This window comes from Hoplias malabaricus, chromosome 2, assembly GCF_029633855.1.
Source record: "Hoplias malabaricus isolate fHopMal1 chromosome 2, fHopMal1.hap1, whole genome shotgun sequence".
Lineage (NCBI taxonomy): Eukaryota > Metazoa > Chordata > Actinopteri > Characiformes > Erythrinidae > Hoplias > Hoplias malabaricus.
The window spans coordinates 57,457,226-57,474,375 of record NC_089801.1 but is presented as its reverse complement, the minus strand read 5'-3'; the positions used below and the strand labels follow the sequence as shown (position 1 = coordinate 57,474,375).

General features: G+C 44.2%; 1 protein-coding gene across 1 annotated transcript; it reads right to left on the bottom strand.

Annotated features, from left to right (window-relative positions):
* Window positions 1-2: 2 nt before the first annotated feature.
* sh2d3a (SH2 domain containing 3A) lies at window positions 3-15,759 on the bottom strand. The gene is made up of 14 exons (XM_066660447.1): window positions 15,588-15,759; window positions 12,392-12,425; window positions 11,650-11,756; window positions 10,969-11,112; window positions 8,980-9,236; window positions 7,977-8,059; window positions 7,562-7,818; window positions 5,725-5,873; window positions 4,958-5,201; window positions 4,684-4,799; window positions 4,101-4,272; window positions 3,610-3,721; window positions 2,471-2,656; window positions 3-2,363 (listed from the first exon to the last, which is right to left on the bottom strand). The coding sequence occupies exons 3-14, from the start codon at window positions 11,743-11,745 to the stop codon at window positions 2,188-2,190; spliced, it is 1,992 nt and encodes a 663-aa protein (XP_066516544.1). The 5' UTR covers window positions 11,746-11,756; window positions 12,392-12,425; window positions 15,588-15,759; the 3' UTR covers window positions 3-2,187.
* Window positions 15,760-17,150: the final 1,391 nt, after the last annotated feature.

The following is a 17,150-nucleotide window of genomic DNA, read 5'->3' as shown; positions in this document are numbered from 1 at the left end:
TTCATTTTTATTCTTAAAAGCATTTTTATATAATTTGAAATAATATTTCCAGTGATTTTCAGCTTCAGATAAAAATACAATCATGGTTTTTCACATGAACAGGGAAGACACAGGGCTGGAATTAAAAAATAATATAAAAAAGTAAACACAAAGTCAAACACAAATACACTGAAAAATAACTACTCAGCTTAAGACAGTGAGGAAACCTTTATGCAGAATCTCCAGTTAAATCAACTTGAGGAGAGAGTTCTCTTAGTTCTTATGACTTGGTGACAGTTGATGACAGTTTCTTCCAGTTTTTGGTTCAATTTACAGACTTCTGTGGCATCGCTAGTGTTCAAACTCTTGACTTAAAATGCATAACGTTTGCTTCATTAATGGGGCTCCTAAAGTTACTTAATTTTATGTCTGGAAAGGTTTATCTCACTGTACTTATGTTCATTTGCTTTTTTAAAATAACACATTCACATGATACCACCCGTAACTGTTCACAGCTCTGTTCTGATAAACCAAGACAGTTTACTCCTGCTGAGTAAAGGGTGTGGGTGTGGTTTATTTTATCTTCTCACAGTTCCTGTAACCTGGTTCATGCTCAGTTTTGGGTGTGGTCCATGCGTGTGAAGTACTGACTTTTCCCACTTGCTGAGACTATGTGCACCTCCTTGTCTACCATTTACGGATGACACCACTGGGGTGGGACATCTGATGCTGGAGTTAAACTTTCTACAGTTGTAACACTCTATTATTTTATTTTATATAAATATACAAATATAGTGTATTAACACACCCATGGACACAGATATCTCCCAAATGATGACTAAGTGATATTATCCATGCATAAAGTAGAACCCAGGAATAGGAAATGCTTGTTTGGATAATGAAATGTAATATAATGGATAGAAATTCAGATAGGATGAAGGGAGTAAGAAATAATCTCAATAGGGTTTGTTCCAACTGAGATTAATTTGGGATACACCTACAGAAATTTTAGTTTCCACAGTCTGAGAGAAAGCTAAGTTTACTCTGAAAATTCTTCGTAGTTCCTATAATTTAAACTGACTTCTTTACAGTGTGTACACACACACACAGACAGTTTGACAGTGGAATGTATAAACATGTCTGAACACCACCTCCACACATCTGTGTGTGAGAGTTTCTTTGGTAGCTCTGAAATATCTATAAATGTCTTAGAAATGTTCCTAATGCTACATTTCTCTGTTTTATTCTATTGGTTTTTATCCACTTCGTGACCCACCCACACCAGAGGCTCCTCTGCTGAAGATGTACTATAATATTCAGTTTATTCCTTTGGAATGTACTAAAATGAGACAGTAATGTGCTTAGTTTAAATGAGGGTATCCAAGCTCCACCCACCAATGTTTTTTCCCTAGCAACTGTTGCCGAACAATGCTCTCTGCCATTTGCTCTAATGCTAGCTCTGCTAAATATACAACACTACCCACTGCGTAATGTTGCTGTGAAGCAGACAGATGCTGAGTTGCTGGGGAAATTCAGTGTGATTTCAGTATGGCTCCCTGCCGTGGAACAGTCTGGTGTAAAAGTGGGTACTTCCTTGGGGCTCTAGCCCTGAAAGTAGGACTAGAAGAAAAGTTCCTCTGGTAATCATCTACGGCTGGGAAACAGGACCAGAGAAATCCTAATATACAGTCCCAACTGTATGAAAACAGTCTGTCAGTCACCATCCCTCTGTGTCCTCTACTGCCCGTCAGTCACCATCCCTCTGTGTCCTCTACTGCCCGTCAGTCACCATCCCTCTGTGTCCTCTACTGCCCGTCAGTCACCGTCCCTCTGTGTCCTCTGCTGCCCGTCAGTCACCGTCCCTCTGTGTCCTCTACTGCCCGTCAGTCACCATCCCTCTGTGTCCTCTACTGCCCATCAGTCACCATCCCTCTGTGTCCTCTACTGCCCCTCTGTGTCCTCTACTGCCAATCAGTCACCGTCCCTCTGTCCTCTACTGCCCATCAGTCGCCGTCCCTCTGTGTCCTCTACTGCCCCTCTGTGTCCCCAACTGCCCGTCAGTCGCCATCCCTCTGTGTCCTCTACTGCCCGTCAGTCACAGTCCCTCTGTGTCCTCTACTGCCCATCAGTTGCCATCCCTTGGTGTCCTCTACTGTCCATCAGGAGCTGGAAGAGTGGATGTCAGGTGGACCTCAGAAGGTCAGGTTGTCAGAGTTCGGACGTCTGATTGGGCTCCAGTTTATTCGACAGGACGGTGAGGATCTTCTCAAATTTTTCATATCGCTCCTTTTTTGGTGCCTCTGCTCCAGACTGACCCCAAAACAAGCGCAGGGCAAATTCTGTCCTGAAGGCCTCCAGCAGCTCCGGGATGGGCTCCCACCCAACTGCAAACAACACAAACTATATCAGACCACTCCCCTCACAGGCACACCAAAGGAAATCTGTATTATGTGTATATCTGGGAGCACTGTGTGTGTGTGTGTGTGTATACCTGAGAGCAGTGTGTGTGCATGTTGCTGACATTGGTCAGCATTTATGGCTGTTTTGCGTGATGACTGCAGGATGTTGTACAGTATCTGGCAACCGCTCTCTGAGTTCTCCACCACGTCCTCTCCCTCCATCAGCTTCAACACCGGGACAATGTGGGGGAGAGCTATGGGTCCAGACATCATAGAGTCTGTAAAACACACACACACATTGTGGTATAATATGCTAACTCTAACATAACTATAATTTTCTACAAGACCTAAATACTAATGCTAACAAACCAATGCTTTTCCAGGTAAAGTACAGTCAGAGAGTGTTTTATGCTATTGCTAAAGCTAGCAGCCTTCAGAGATAGTCTGGGTTTCAGAAGGTCTTTAAAAAGACAACCTTCTACCAACTGAGCTGTTGGTAGAAGCTCAGAGTTTATAGTAAGATGTCTTCACTAGGAGCGTAAGAGTCCTGGTCATCTTTCACAGACCACTATTAATGTAGGATGAGTTGTGTTAGCAGGATTAGCCTCCTCTGCATTGTTTTTCCGCTAAATTCAAACTGCTGCTACCGCTGCTTCAGAATTTTATGAAATGTCATGTTATTCCCAATTAAATCATTAGCAAAGGTCTTTAATTTGAAATGACAAATACAGAGAGGAGATAATTAGATTAAATTAGCTAATAATGTTTCATAGTTTTACAGTCAACAAGAACATTCATGAGGTAACATAAAAAAGCACACGCTAGCGGCACTGCACCATGGCACCAAGCCTGGAGGCACACAGCAGCTCCAACACCCTGAGCTCTGTTCAGTTCCATAGTGCTCCACAATGCCCCCTGCTGCATTCTGACAGTATTGCATTACATTAAAGCTCTATAGAGACTTATCGCCTAGGAGTTCTCTCAGCAGTGACGCCCCGCCTTTTCACATCCACCTGGGGGCTGTGTGGGGGGCTGCTGCTGTGAAAACTCTTAGAGGATAAATTACATCATCTGGACATTTATACAGTACGGAGATGCTAATGATAAGCTGATTGTGTTCTGTGATCTGTTGTGTATTACCACACAGAGAGTAGCTTTATTTTCATACAGTGGTCTTTACTAAGGTTAGCTCCCATGCTAAACCCCCCTCTCATTTGAAACACACACTGACCATCCCCTTCATTCAGAGACTTCATGAAGGGTTTCAGGTTCTTCTCGAACATCACGGCGCTCTCTGTGTGGTTCCTCCTTAACACTCGCCACGTCATCTCCAACCTCACCACCTAAACATACACACACACACACTTAGAAACACACCAGACGTCATGTGAACGTTGTTTTTTGGGTTACATCTGCTCAGTCTGTTGTGGCCTTTAGGCTGAAATTTGGGCTCTGTTTGGTTCGTCAGATTTGGTCCAAATTTAGCCCAAGACAGATTTCTTTTTTTCAGACTACTTACCACATTTCAACAATTTTTAGATGTAGAAGGACGTCTTTTTGTAGACATCTTTTCAGCTTTCATGTTTTAACCAAATATATAAACGTGGTTTAGACGGCTGAAACGGCCAAGTCATCTTTTCAACAAGTTTTCACAGGTTGGGACTGAACATATCTACATAAAAAAAACACACACACACACACACACACACACGCACCCCTGACCTGGGGCAGCTCCAGGGCCTTCATGATGGCAGAGAAGGCATAGAGGTCATGGGCTGTGTCCCTCAGGGCCTGGGCCAGTAGGATGACTTTATGGAGGACAGAGGCTCTCTGATTAACAGACCCTGTACATCCCAGAACATCCACAGCTATCCCCAACACAATCAGGTGATGCCTGAGAGAGAAAAAGAGAGAGAGGGGACAAGACAGTATGTGGCCAGTTTATTGGAAACACTATATATATAATTCGAGCCTGTCTGTTACTGCTCAATTTTGAAACCCCAAATTTACTGTATTCATCACTGAACATGGACCAACACACACAACTTCACACACAAAATCTTGTATCTGTGAATTGTGGGGACATTACATAGACCTCCATTAATTTTGTGAGGACTTATCATTAATTTTTCCATAAGTGTTACTACCTTAACCCTAACCCAACCTGTCTCTACTTGAAAATGTAATGGTTACATTGTGGGGACCTGCTGCTTTTCCACACAAGGAGGAAAAGTCCTGAGTGTGAAAAATGTCTGTAAAAGTGTAATTTTGGTCCCCACAGTATATCCCTGGTACACACACACACCTCTCCAGCAGGTCTTTTCTGAGCTGACTCCCATGAGGCAGTGTGATGAGCTCCAGTCCAGAATCCACTCCCATAATCCTTTTCTGCTCTGTCGTCACACCTGTTACACGAGCCACCTGACACACACACAAAGAGGGTCTTCTGCTTAGGATGATGTGCAGCTGCTTGTGTATCGTAGAGTATTTTAATTCTCCTCAAAGCTATGGAACACACAGACACAGGTCTAATAACAAGTGATCCTGTCTGCTGGTGGATGTGTGTCTGTGTTAGTTACCTGGCAGTCCACACTGAGCAGGTGCAGAGCGGTTGCCGTGGCGTCGGTGCGGGTGAACAGCTCTTTGAGGGCGTGCAGGACGCTCTGCTCCAGCGGACGGTTGTTGTCGGGTAGAAGCAGCGACCTGAAGGCATCCAAACGAAAGCAGGACATCGTCTCCGTCTGTGGACGCTCGAAGGTCCAGTCCCTGTCTCCATCCGTCCCTCCGCTCCCTTCCTCCAGCATAGGCTGCTCTCGCTTATACCTGCCACCAGCACAATGGATCATCTGCTCATTCATTCATTCACTCATCTGCTATAACTATTCTATTCATCTTCTCTTCATCCTGATCAGGGTCGCAGTGGGTCCAGAGCCCACTCGGAATCACAGGGAGCAAGGCAGGGACACACACTGGACTGGACATCACACACTCACTCAGTCACCCACAAACTCACTCCATCACACATTCACTCAGTCACCCACACACTCACTTAGCCACTCAGTCGCACACACACTCAAATATTCACTCATTCACTGGGCACTTTCACACAATCACTCAGTCACCCACACATTCACTCGGTCACTCACACACTCACTCAGTCACCCACACATTAACTCAGTCACTCACACACTCACTCAGTCATCCACACATTCACTCAGTCACTCTGGACAGCTTTACATGCTCAGTCATTCACACACTCACTCATACATACACACCCATTCAGTCACTCACACACTCACCCCAGTGACAGGATGAGACCTGTGGTCCCTCTGGTGGACAGTCTTACCATGTCCTGTCCTGCGTCCTCCCCCTCTCCTCATCTCTCTGAGATTCCAGGAAGCTGAAGCTGGTCTCTGTGATTCGAGCTCGGCTGCTCCACTTCTCCTCGGCCCGCAGTCGTGCTGTGTGTCCCTTCGGCAGCATGGACACCGGGATCTGAGGACAAGGACGTTAAAAGACGAATGTTAAAGGTGTGTCCTCAGGTGTCCATCTGTCTGACTGCTCGTCTTTTGTCTCCACGCTCATTGAGGAGTGTGGACTAGAGGGGTATGGAGCCGCTTAATCTTTAGTTGTGGAACAATGCAGTGTAAATTTCATTAAAGAAAAATATGATGAGAAATATTCACAGAGGACCAGTTTTTCACAAAGAAAACTAGATACATCATTCATTCATTCATTATCTGTAACCGCTTATCCAGTTCAGGGTCGCGGTGGGTCCAGAGCCTACCTGGAATCATTGGGCGCAAGGCGGGAATACACCCTGGAGGGGGCGCCAGTCCTTCACAGGGCAACACACACACACACACACACGTGTGTTTTTGGACTGTGGGAGGAAACCGGAGCACCCGGAGGAAACCCATGCGGACACGGGGAGAACACACCAACTCCTCACAGACAGTCACCAGGAGCGGGAATCAAACCCACAACCTCCAGGTCCCTGGAGCTGTGTGACTGCACCACCGTGCTGCTAGATACATTATTAAAAACTAAATTAAAATGTGAAAGACTGAAACTTGAAAACTCAGGGAAATGGCACAGAAAACACCCCGCAGTATCTTTTTACTTTAGGAGTGTGAGGAAATTTTTATTTAAAATGCAAAGAGTCGACTTTATTTCTATTTGTTCAGAGTAGATAGTGAAGAGGAGTTGACTCCCAAGGAATCGATCAACTGTTGGCCAATGATTCATAGAGTTGAATCTCTTGGAGTCGACTCAGTCTCCGTTTGCAAATTGTTCTGCAGTGACTTTGGCCTTAAAATGTTAAACAAATTATAAATGTATTTGAAGAAAAGAGTGGCATAGTCCTTCAATAATTTGGGACTCTAATGTGTTTTTAAAAGTAATGTAACTTTAAGCTGTTTTTAATGAAAGTTAGTAATAAATAAACAGTCTTAAACCTGCTAAAATTGTTAATGATTACAGTTATGCTTTTATTTATAAATGACTAAAGACTAAAATTAAACAAAAAAATACGATAATTTACATTTACATTTACATTTATGCATTTGGCAGACGCTTTTATCCAAAGCGACTTACAAAAGAGGATCTAACATTCGAACTACAGCACAAATTATACAAAATACCTTACATTAAGTGCAATATGCCAGGAAGTAATAAGTGCATTAAAGAAAGACATTCAGTGCAAAAGATACTCTCGGAAGAGCTGGGTTTTCAATGATTTCTTGAATGAAGAGAGGGTTTCTGTTGCTCTGATAGTGCTTGGAAGCTCGTACCAGAGATGAGAATAGCCTCAATAATAATAATAATAATAATAATAATAATAAAATTTCTAAATATAACTGAAATTAAAGACTGAGAATAAGAGACATTTAATTAAATAAAAATCAGCTGCAAATGTTCGCACATGGAACATTGGAACTGTGTTCTCTGGAGCGATGGAGCTCCATCCTGTTCCTCTGGGATGAGTCGAAGTGGTGGTTCTGATCCAGAACTTATCACCAACAACAACAATCCCCAACCTCACGAACATTTTTGTGGCTCAATACCATCAAGTCCTCACAGCAATGTTCCAGTGTCTAGTGAGGCTATTCCTGCAGTGAAGAGAGGAACACGCCCAGGTGTTCCTCCCTTCACACTCGTCTGTCCGCACCGTGTGCTCTCACCTGGGGGACGAGCTCGTCGTAGAAGGAGGCGGGGTCCACCTCTATCCTCGGGGTGGTGGGGAACAGCATGGACACTCTAAGGGGTTTGGGAGGGGCTCGGGGGTGCAGCTGTCCATCAGAGCCTCGGAGGGCGGAGCCTCCAGAGGGACGAGGAGACGGGGCGGAGCCAGGGCTGATTAATGGGTCACTGCCTGTCCGGTACATCTGGGACATGGGGGCGGGGCCAGAGTCTTGAGACGCACAGCTCGGAAGGACAGCTGCAACAACACAGTAACATGACCAACAGGTGAGTGTGTGTGTGTGTGTGTGTGTGTGTGTGTGTGTGTGTGCGTGTGTTTGCACATGTGTGTGTGTGTGTATGCCCACAGTTTCATTTATCATTGAACTGACTGTGTTGGTGTGTGTGTGTGTGCACCTGGGCGTAGGTTACTGTCGGACTGAGCTGATTGCAGAGAAGGTCTCCCCACTGTCTCCAGATTAGCAGGTTGACTACCACTCCTACACACACACACACACACTATATTATTATGATGATTATTTCATCATCATTAAAGACAAATTTTATATCAATGGTTCCCAAAGTGGGGGGCGCAGAGCTATGACTGGGGGTGGGTGGTGAGGGGGGGGGGTCATGTCAAAGTAAATGAATGAGATAACACCTGTCCCTTTAATAATTCTACTGTAAAGCTGTAAAACTCTGTATTTTCTTTAGTTTAATTAGAAGTTGCAGTTTTGTAAGATATACAATGTTTAAAATGAATTCCACTTTATTTTGATAATATTCTCATTAAAAAAAGGGAGCGCTGGAAAATAAAATAAAAATAATAAATATATAAATGTGAACCACTGTGAATAATTTTACACAACAGTAGTGCTGCGTTCCATTTGAACTCTGAGTTTCTGTGTTCCAAGTCGGAAATTTCAACTGGAATGACCTGGCGGGCGTCGGATTTCATACTGGGGAAAGTCAGGGTGAGCCTCACTGGCCCAGAGTTCAGAGTTTAAGATGGCTTCCCAAATAACAAGTATGTAAAATTAGTGTTATACGGTTTATTAGTGCATCCATCCATTAGTGTCTCATTAAATCAGTTGTACACTCAGTTCTGATCCACTGTTGTATGGGGACATGTTTCCATGGTGTTTGGAAGTGTAAAATATTACATAATGCACTGTTATCAACTGCTATCGCTAATAATTCTAATCAAAAACAAGCTAACAGTGAAAACCAAGGGCATTGGGTTTTCTGAACGTTAAACTGAAACACGCTCAGCTCCGGCTCATGAGGTCACTGATGAAGGAAATCTAGCACAATATAAAGTGCAGCTGAAGTTTTCAGATTGTGTTGGAAAAGACGGAGAAGTGAGGTTATACCTCAGGACCCTCTGATCAAGAAAAACACAGACCCCCGGGAAGCGTACCTCAGCAGGTTGTTGCTGACCTGCAGCGTTTCCATGTGGGTGGAGCTAAAGCTCCGCCTCTTGTTTTTCTCCACCCTGGACTTTGCCGCCTGGCGCTCACTGATGACTCGTAGAGGAAGGGAGCGTGTGATTGGATGAAAGATTATGGCTCCGGACGCCTGCGATATCGGGCGACGCCCACCAACATGGAACCGCACCAAAGCAGGAATGTTATCAAACTGATCGTTCTCAAACTGGAACCGCTCCCGTGAGTATCCCTAAATATCACACACACACAGCAGTTAAGTTCCATATGACTTATGGCAACGTTACACTCAAATACATTAATTATCCAGAGAATTACCCTGAACCAAAATACTGCTAATCTAATGCTAACCATTACCATAAACCTTATCCTTAACTACTAGCCTAATGCTAACCCCAACCTTTATCCCAACACTAACCTAAATCACTACTAGCCTAATTCACTACTAGCCTAATGCTAAGCCTAACAAATTCCATAACTCTAAACTACAACTAGTCTGTGGCTAAACCCAACCATTAACCCTAACTTAGCCTCAACTAATACTAGCCTAATGCTAAGCTTAACCATAACCCTAACTTTACCTACTACTAATGCTAACCCCACCCTGATGGCAAAAGCTATTTGGTCCAAATGTGTCTGCCATCTGGACCTTAACTTAACGCTATCCGTACACCAACCCTAATAATAACTCTAAACATAACGACTACTGGCCTAATGCTAACTCTAATCCTAACTTCAATATTAAGTGGTTTACATTGTTGAGACATGCTCTTGGTCCTCACAAGAAAAACAATTCCTCATAATGTGCCTGTGTGAACAGATTTTCTTTGGTTCACACAATAACAATTCAAACACGTTTTGCATGTTTCTGATTTAAGTTTTTTTTATATATTATTATTATTATTATTTATTGCAGGTCACATGACACCACTACTTCACCTTCTTGGCTCCACCCCTGAGTGCATGGAGAGTGATAGTGGATACATTGACTGCATGTTCAGGCAGGTCAGAGCTGGAAGATAAGCTACTGACCCGCTGTATCTGTGTGTGTGTGTGTGTTTGTGTTTGGAGATGGTAACCAACTACACCAAACATAACACAGTGACTGAGTCCTAATGCAGGGTTAGGGGTGTTGCCCAGGGGCTCTTAAAGTTGCAGTGTGCTTGTTAAGGCTTGTCCACTGCAATAAGCTACAGTAGTGACCACATGCTGAGTGTGTCATGAGTGTGCAATCTTTCTGCAACGTCAAAGGAGTGTCTCCCTTTACCGGACCACCAGCCAACATTCACGCCCCTCACCCTCCACTCCCTCTGACTCGGAGCTACATGCCCCCACCCTCTCAGACGGAGGATGTGGGACGTTTCTGGCAGGTCCCGACTGGTTCAGTGTGAGTCCAGCCGGCAGCCAAACCTTGCGCAACACAGGGTGCAGATTTGCCTCTGCCTTCCAGAGATCAGCAGGTAAGTAAACCTGTGTGTGTACTGAAACAGGGCCGTAGCGCTGTAGAGAGGTAAGTACACCTGTGTGTAATGGAACGGAGTTATAGAGAGGTAAGTAAACCTGTGTGAGTATTGGGACAGGGCCATAGAGCTGTAGAGAGCTAAGTAAAACCATGTGAGTATTGGAACGGGGCCATAGAGCTGTAGAGAGGTAAGTAAACCCATGTGAGTATTGGAACTGGGCTGTAGAGAGGTAAGTAAACCTGTGTGACTAATGGAACGGGGCTGTGGATCTGTAGAGAGGTAAGTAAGCCAGTGTGAGTATTGGAACTGGGCTGTAGAGAGGTAAGTAAACCCATGTGAGTATTGGAATGGGGCCATAGAGCTATAGAGAGGTAAGAAAACCTGTGTGAGTACTGGAACTGGGCTGTAGAGAGGTAAGTAAACCAGTGTGAGTATTGGAACAGGGCCGTAGAGTTGTAGAGAGGTAAGTAAACCTGTGAGAGTATTGGAAAGGGGCTGTACCTGTTTTGGCCTCAGGACGATGCGGATGATTTTGAAATGCATGGGCTGCTCCTTCCACCTGCAGCTGAGAACATAATCCCCACTGCAGGATAAAGAGTCTCTGACCAGAAAATCACCATCTCTCTGTAACAGCTCCTCAGCACCCTACACACACACCACACATGTTTATTAAACTATTCTATTTTACAACAATTCACTCACTTTGTGAATTGGAATATTTATATATGATTTATATTCTATGTAATCCCAGGGTATGTCTAAAGGGTGGTAGAAGGTGGAATCTGAAGGGTTAAATGGTTCGATCAGGATTTATTCTTTCTGGTATCTAGGTAGGTTCAACCAGGAGAGCTCTCCCATTCGTCAGGGCTTCAGCAGCTGGACTGTAGGCCTAACACTCCTCTCTGAATAGAGATCTAACTCTCACTGATAATGGCATCACAACTGTAAGAGAATATATCTCTATATTTAATTTCTTTTACAAGCTTAACACTAACGTACCACTAGAATCCCACAGGGCTACCAGCAGAAGTAAGCATCATAATTTCTGATTTAAACATTAGATCTAGCTCTAATTCAACACAGAACGTTATAAAACATAACATAAAATCTACTTCACCTGGATTTGATTTACTCTCTCTCTCTCTCTCTCTCTCTCTCTCAAAAACACACAAACACACACACCTCTCTCTGAAGCTGGCCATGGTACCAGGCGTGACTCCTGATATCTTCAGTGTTGAGTTTAAGCTCCTCCTCCAGCTCCTTCTTCAGGGAATCCATCTCCCTACGACCTAAAAACATGCCCAGGTTTTATAAATGGTTAAACAACTATATAATGTTTCTGTAATGGTTAAACAACTTCTACACAATGTTTCAGCAACATTAGGGCACACATTTCAGTAATGTTTAAATAAATACACAGCATTTTATCAAAGGTACCTAAAATATCTACACCATGTTTCAGTTTAACATTCAGCTGGTTATTAAAAAAACTGAATTAAAATATTAAGATGTTCAATAAACGTTATTTTCAATAAACAAACTTTCATATTCAAAACTGTATTAACGTATTTAATGTTCAATTTTCAGAGTACAATCAAATCTAGATCTATATGTTCTCTATATGACTCTAAAACACCAGCATGTTTCAGTAACGTTAAAATATATCACACTACTTCACACTGCAGCAGAACTCAGAGTACATCCCATTTATATTTTGGATATTATTTGTTAGATTAACGAGTCTGACCCGAAACTACTTCCATTTATCTCCACCTACAGCTAGTGTTAGTGTTCTTCAAAGGTACTAAACTTGCTACACCAGCCCACACCATTCCAGGAACACTCACCGTGTGAAGAAATTAAATCCCTATTTTACAGATGGTATTTTTCATGGTCAAGAATGAACTGGACACTAGAAACTCACCTGGGAGAGGAGGCCCCGTGCACTCTTCCACTCGCTGCCAAACACAGAGAAGTCATGTTTATACATTATGTATTACAGTCATTTTAATTCTCATAATCTGAACATGAGCAGCAAGTAGTGTCTCTGTCACAGCTCCGGGATCCTGAAGGTTGTGGGTTCAAGTCCCGCTCCGGGTGACTGTCTGTGAGGAGTGTGGTGTGTTCTCCCTGTGTCTACATGGGTTTCCTCCGGGTGACTGTCTGTGAGGAGTGTGGTGTGTTCTCCCTGTGTCTACATGGGTTTCCTCCGGGTGACTGTCTGTGAGGATTGTGGTGTGTTCTCCCTGTGTCTACATGGGTTTCCTCCGGGTGACTGTCTGTGAGGAGTGTGGTGTGTTCTCCCCGTGTCTGCGTGGGTTTCCTCCAGGTGCTCCGGTTTCCTGCCATGTTCCAAAAACACATGTTGGTAGGTGGATTGGCGACTCAAAAGTGTCCGTAGGTGTGAGTGAATGATGTCATGATTAGTTTCTGGGACACAAGTTGTTAAAAAAGGGGCATGGTCTTTAATTTTGCTTTAAAGTGTGTGTCTCTCTCTCTCTTTCTCCACCCCCCTCTCGCTTTCTCTCTGTATGAGTTGTGATTGCTGACCGCGCCCTCACACTGAATCTGAGACTCTTATCAGCGTTTAATAAATGAATTAATTAATGAATGTATGTAAGATCAGTGCTGGTCCTCAGAGTTAGACCCAGGAGCTGACGAAGGGTCTGCCCGTGGTGGACCCTCGGCCCGAGAAAGACCTAAGGCCAAGGTCACATCGACCTGCGATGATCTGACAACACACACAGCTTTTAATAGCACTTCCTTCCCGAGTCCTCGTCCACAACCCTCACACACACCAGCTCTGACCATCACTCACTACACACACACACACACACACACACAGATTAAATGTTTTACAGATTACAGTCCCGTTTCTCCGAGACAAAGTTGAAATGTTTGATTTGTTTTATACAATATTTTTACTGAGATTTAAAAAAAAATGGCTGACTTTTCTAAAAACTTGTCATTATTCTGGATTCTGCAGAAACCTCTGTTCATATTCATTCTCAGATTGAATAACTCAGTATACCATAAAAAAAACTACTGGTGTAATTGAATCAGTACTCAGACTCCAGTCTGAATGACTCCACTTTAGAATAGGACCACGCTGATAAAGGGTTTAAAATCTGTTTATTAATTATGTTTATAAGACATTAATAGTCATCAGTAATCTGTTATAACACACAGACAGAAAGGGCAACAGTAATCTGTTGTTTGCCAAATAGTGAACCCACATCCATCTACAGTTAACCCTCAGATCTCACTGAATACTGCCCTCACTGTGTCTCCTCCATTATTCAACATTAACCCTGTCACCTCCAGCAGATTTTTTAATGACTTTAACCCTTTAATGAATTACCCACTGACAAGAGTGTCTTTTAGACGTCAGAGATAAAGTGGTGTGGACTTTAACGTGTGAAATGACTATATTCACATCCTCAGCTCTGAACTTATTATTATTGATATTTTCAGTGAGTTCTGACTCTTTCAGCATTAGACACAAACCTTAATTTAAAGTGGTAGGGAATTATTTCATATGAACTAATCAGTATATAATACGCATTATTCCATATGTGACATGACATTTTCTATTAATAAATATAATATGAATATTTATTAATTATTAACTATGAACTATGCAGTATACACACACCCACACAAAGACTACAAATGAACGGTGTGAAGGAAGTAAAACACAAACATGCGTTTATCTATCGCTGCCATTCTTCATTTTCAGGTGTGATCGGCAAATCAGAGCGGAGTGTGCACTCCAGAGGTGGATGAGGATTGGACAGAGGGTGGACGGAGGACGGGCGGGGGACGTTAATGTCACCTGGGGGAGTTAGAGCTCTGGAAACTTGTTTTCCTGCTGTTTTGACTCTGTCTTCCTCTGGTCTTCCTCCCTGTGCTCAGGCTGTTCCACTGCGGTGGAGGGATACCACACAGTAACAAATCGACTGGAACTCATTCCCTCACTCTGAGGACCCAGTCAGGGCTGAGTTCCATAAGGAAGAGCATTCCCAACACAACTTTCTGAAAAATCTGGAATGTCTTTAAAACACAAACATTCTAAAGGCAAAATGTCACACACTCACCCAGTCACTCTCTCACACACACCCCTGTGGACAGTTTCACACACTCACCTTGTCAGTCTCACACACACACACACACCTCTGGACAGTTTCACACACTCACCCAGTCACTCACACACACACCCCTGTGGACAGTTTCACACACTCGCACAATCACTCACACCTCTGGACAGTTTCACACACTCACACATCTGTGGACAGTTTCACACACTTGTGGACAGTTTCACACACTCGCACAATCACTCACACACACACATCTGTGGAAAGTTTCACACACTTGCACAATCACTCACACACACACACCTGTGGACAGTTTCACACACTCGCACAATCACTCACACCTGTGGACAGTTTCACACACTCACCTTGTCAGTCTCACACACACACACACACACACCTCTGGACAGTTTCACACACTCACCCAGTCACTCACACACACACGCCTGTGGACAGTTTCACACACTCGCACAATCACTCACACACTCACACCTCTGGACAGTTTCACACACTCACACATCTGTGGACAGTTTCACACACTTGTGGACAGTTTCACACACTTGCACAATCACTCACACACACACACCTGTGGACAGTTTCACACACTCACCTTGTCAGTCTCACACACTCACAAAACACACAGCTGTGGAGAATGTCTCACACTCACTCCTCCTACCACACACACTCCTCACAGGCAGTGACTGGGGGAGAGGACCCAGAGACCCTGAAGCTGCACCATGTCGACCGCGTTACCGAGAAACTGACGAAGACGGACAGTTACGAGTTTACAGGATAACTCCACCCCAGGTCTCCACCTGGGGTCGGGTGGAGGTGTGGAGTCGCGGTGGGGTGGGTGTAGATGTTAAAAGAGTGTGGGGTGACACACCTCACAAAGTTAGAGCAGAATGAACAGGATGCAGCTGAGTTCAGCCCTCTCCACCTCAACCTCTCACTTCACTCTTACACCGGAGAGGGTTACAGGGATTAATCATTAACATCTGCTCCGCACACACACACTAAACAACTCACCTGGAATAAACTGACAGTCCACTACAGGTCCAGCCTTGCCGCCATGAGCAACGAGAAGTGTAAATACACACAGAGTCCAACCGAATCCAGAGTCCAAGTCTCTCTCTCTCTCTCTCTCTCTCTCTCTCCTGTGTCTCTCTGTCCTCTCTCCGTCTGTACTCCCTGAGCGTTCTCTCTCTCTCTCTCTCTCCTGACGAGTTTCCACACGTTGAACTCTGCGCATGCGCTCTCCGCCACATTCCCTAGATTCCGAGCGGCCACGCCTTCAGGCTAGAGGTGGAGTCACTGGTCAACACCCCGCCCTCAAACTGTGAGAAGCTCAGGGCTTCCGAGATCCCGCCTCCTTTTCCTCTTCCTCTATCACTCTCTCTCTCTCTCTGTTTGTGTGAGACTGTGCACAGGTGTGTGACAGGGTGAGTGTCTGTAGATGTATAACAACAATTCTAACAGGTAAGAGACCCCACCCTTCCCTGGAGCACATTCTCAACCTCACATCTGCTCGGTGTGTCTTTACTGAGTTTAGCCACCAGAGAGCGCCATCGATCCACATTAAATCTGTCAGGGCAGCGACTGCACAGAAACTGTACGTTACATGGCCAAAAGTTAGTGGACCCCCACTCCTCACCGTGTCCTCTCCCTGAGGGTCGTTATTAAGGAAGATGGGCTTAACTACACACTGGAACATTGCTGTGAGGATTTGATGGTGTTTGACACATAAACATTGGCAATGTTGCAGGATTAGTTCCACCACTACAGCTCTTTCCAGAGGAACTGGATCGCCATCTCTCCAGAGATCACAGCGCAGTGCAGGGGCTTTATTTCTGGAGAGGGATTAGTCTAAAAATACTTGACAAATGCGTAAATGTTAATCCACAAATTAAACACAAGTCGCAGGTAGTGACTCTGGCACAGCTCCAGGGACCTGGGGGTGGTGGATTCAAGTCCTGATCCGGGTGACCGTCTGTGAGGAGTGTGGTGTGTTCTCCCCGTGTCCGCGTGGGTTTCCTCCGGGTGCTCCGGTTTCCTCCAACGCGCCAAATACACGCGTTGGTGGGTGGATTGGAGACTCAATGTAGTGGGGACTGATGTGAGTATGTGTGATTGTGCGTGTGTATGTGTGAGTGTGTATGAGAGTGTGTGAATAATTGTGATGTAGGTTATAAATGTCTATTTATTTACGTATATTTATTAACATTATTTCAATGATCAGCCTGGTTCCGTCTTTTTTGTTTGTTGTTTATTTATTTTTGTTTCTTTCCCCAAACTCTAGAGCACAAGGCACATCCACGAAATGGACGACATAACTCATGAAAACATGAACCTCATTTCAAGAACTGACTTTAACACACACACACACATATGTAAACCATATTAAATTGACATTTAAATTCCTCAGTAACACACTCAGTCTGTGCCCGCTGTAGCGATACGTCATTAGTCCGATAGTATCGGCCAGTCCCTGCTATAGTGATAGCTCATTAGTCAGATAGTATCGGTCAGTCCCCACTGTAGCGATATATCATTAGTCCGATAGTATCGGTCAGTCCTGCTGTAGTGATACCT

What these genes read in the sequence shown, in the direction of transcription:
- sh2d3a (XM_066660447.1), bottom strand. Translation starts at nt 11,745, where the DNA reads ATGGATTCCCTGAAGAAGGAGCTGGAGGAGGAGCTTAAACTCAACACT. An exon ending in AGGCCCTGGAGCTGCCCCAG is followed by an intron (nt 3,722 to 4,100) that starts GTCAGGGGTGCG and finishes GTGTATGTTTAG; the next exon opens with GTGGTGAGGTTGGAGATGAC. An exon ending in TGCACACACACTGCTCTCAG is followed by an intron (nt 2,364 to 2,470) that starts GTATACACACAC and finishes TGTTGTTTGCAG; the next exon opens with TTGGGTGGGAGCCCATCCCG.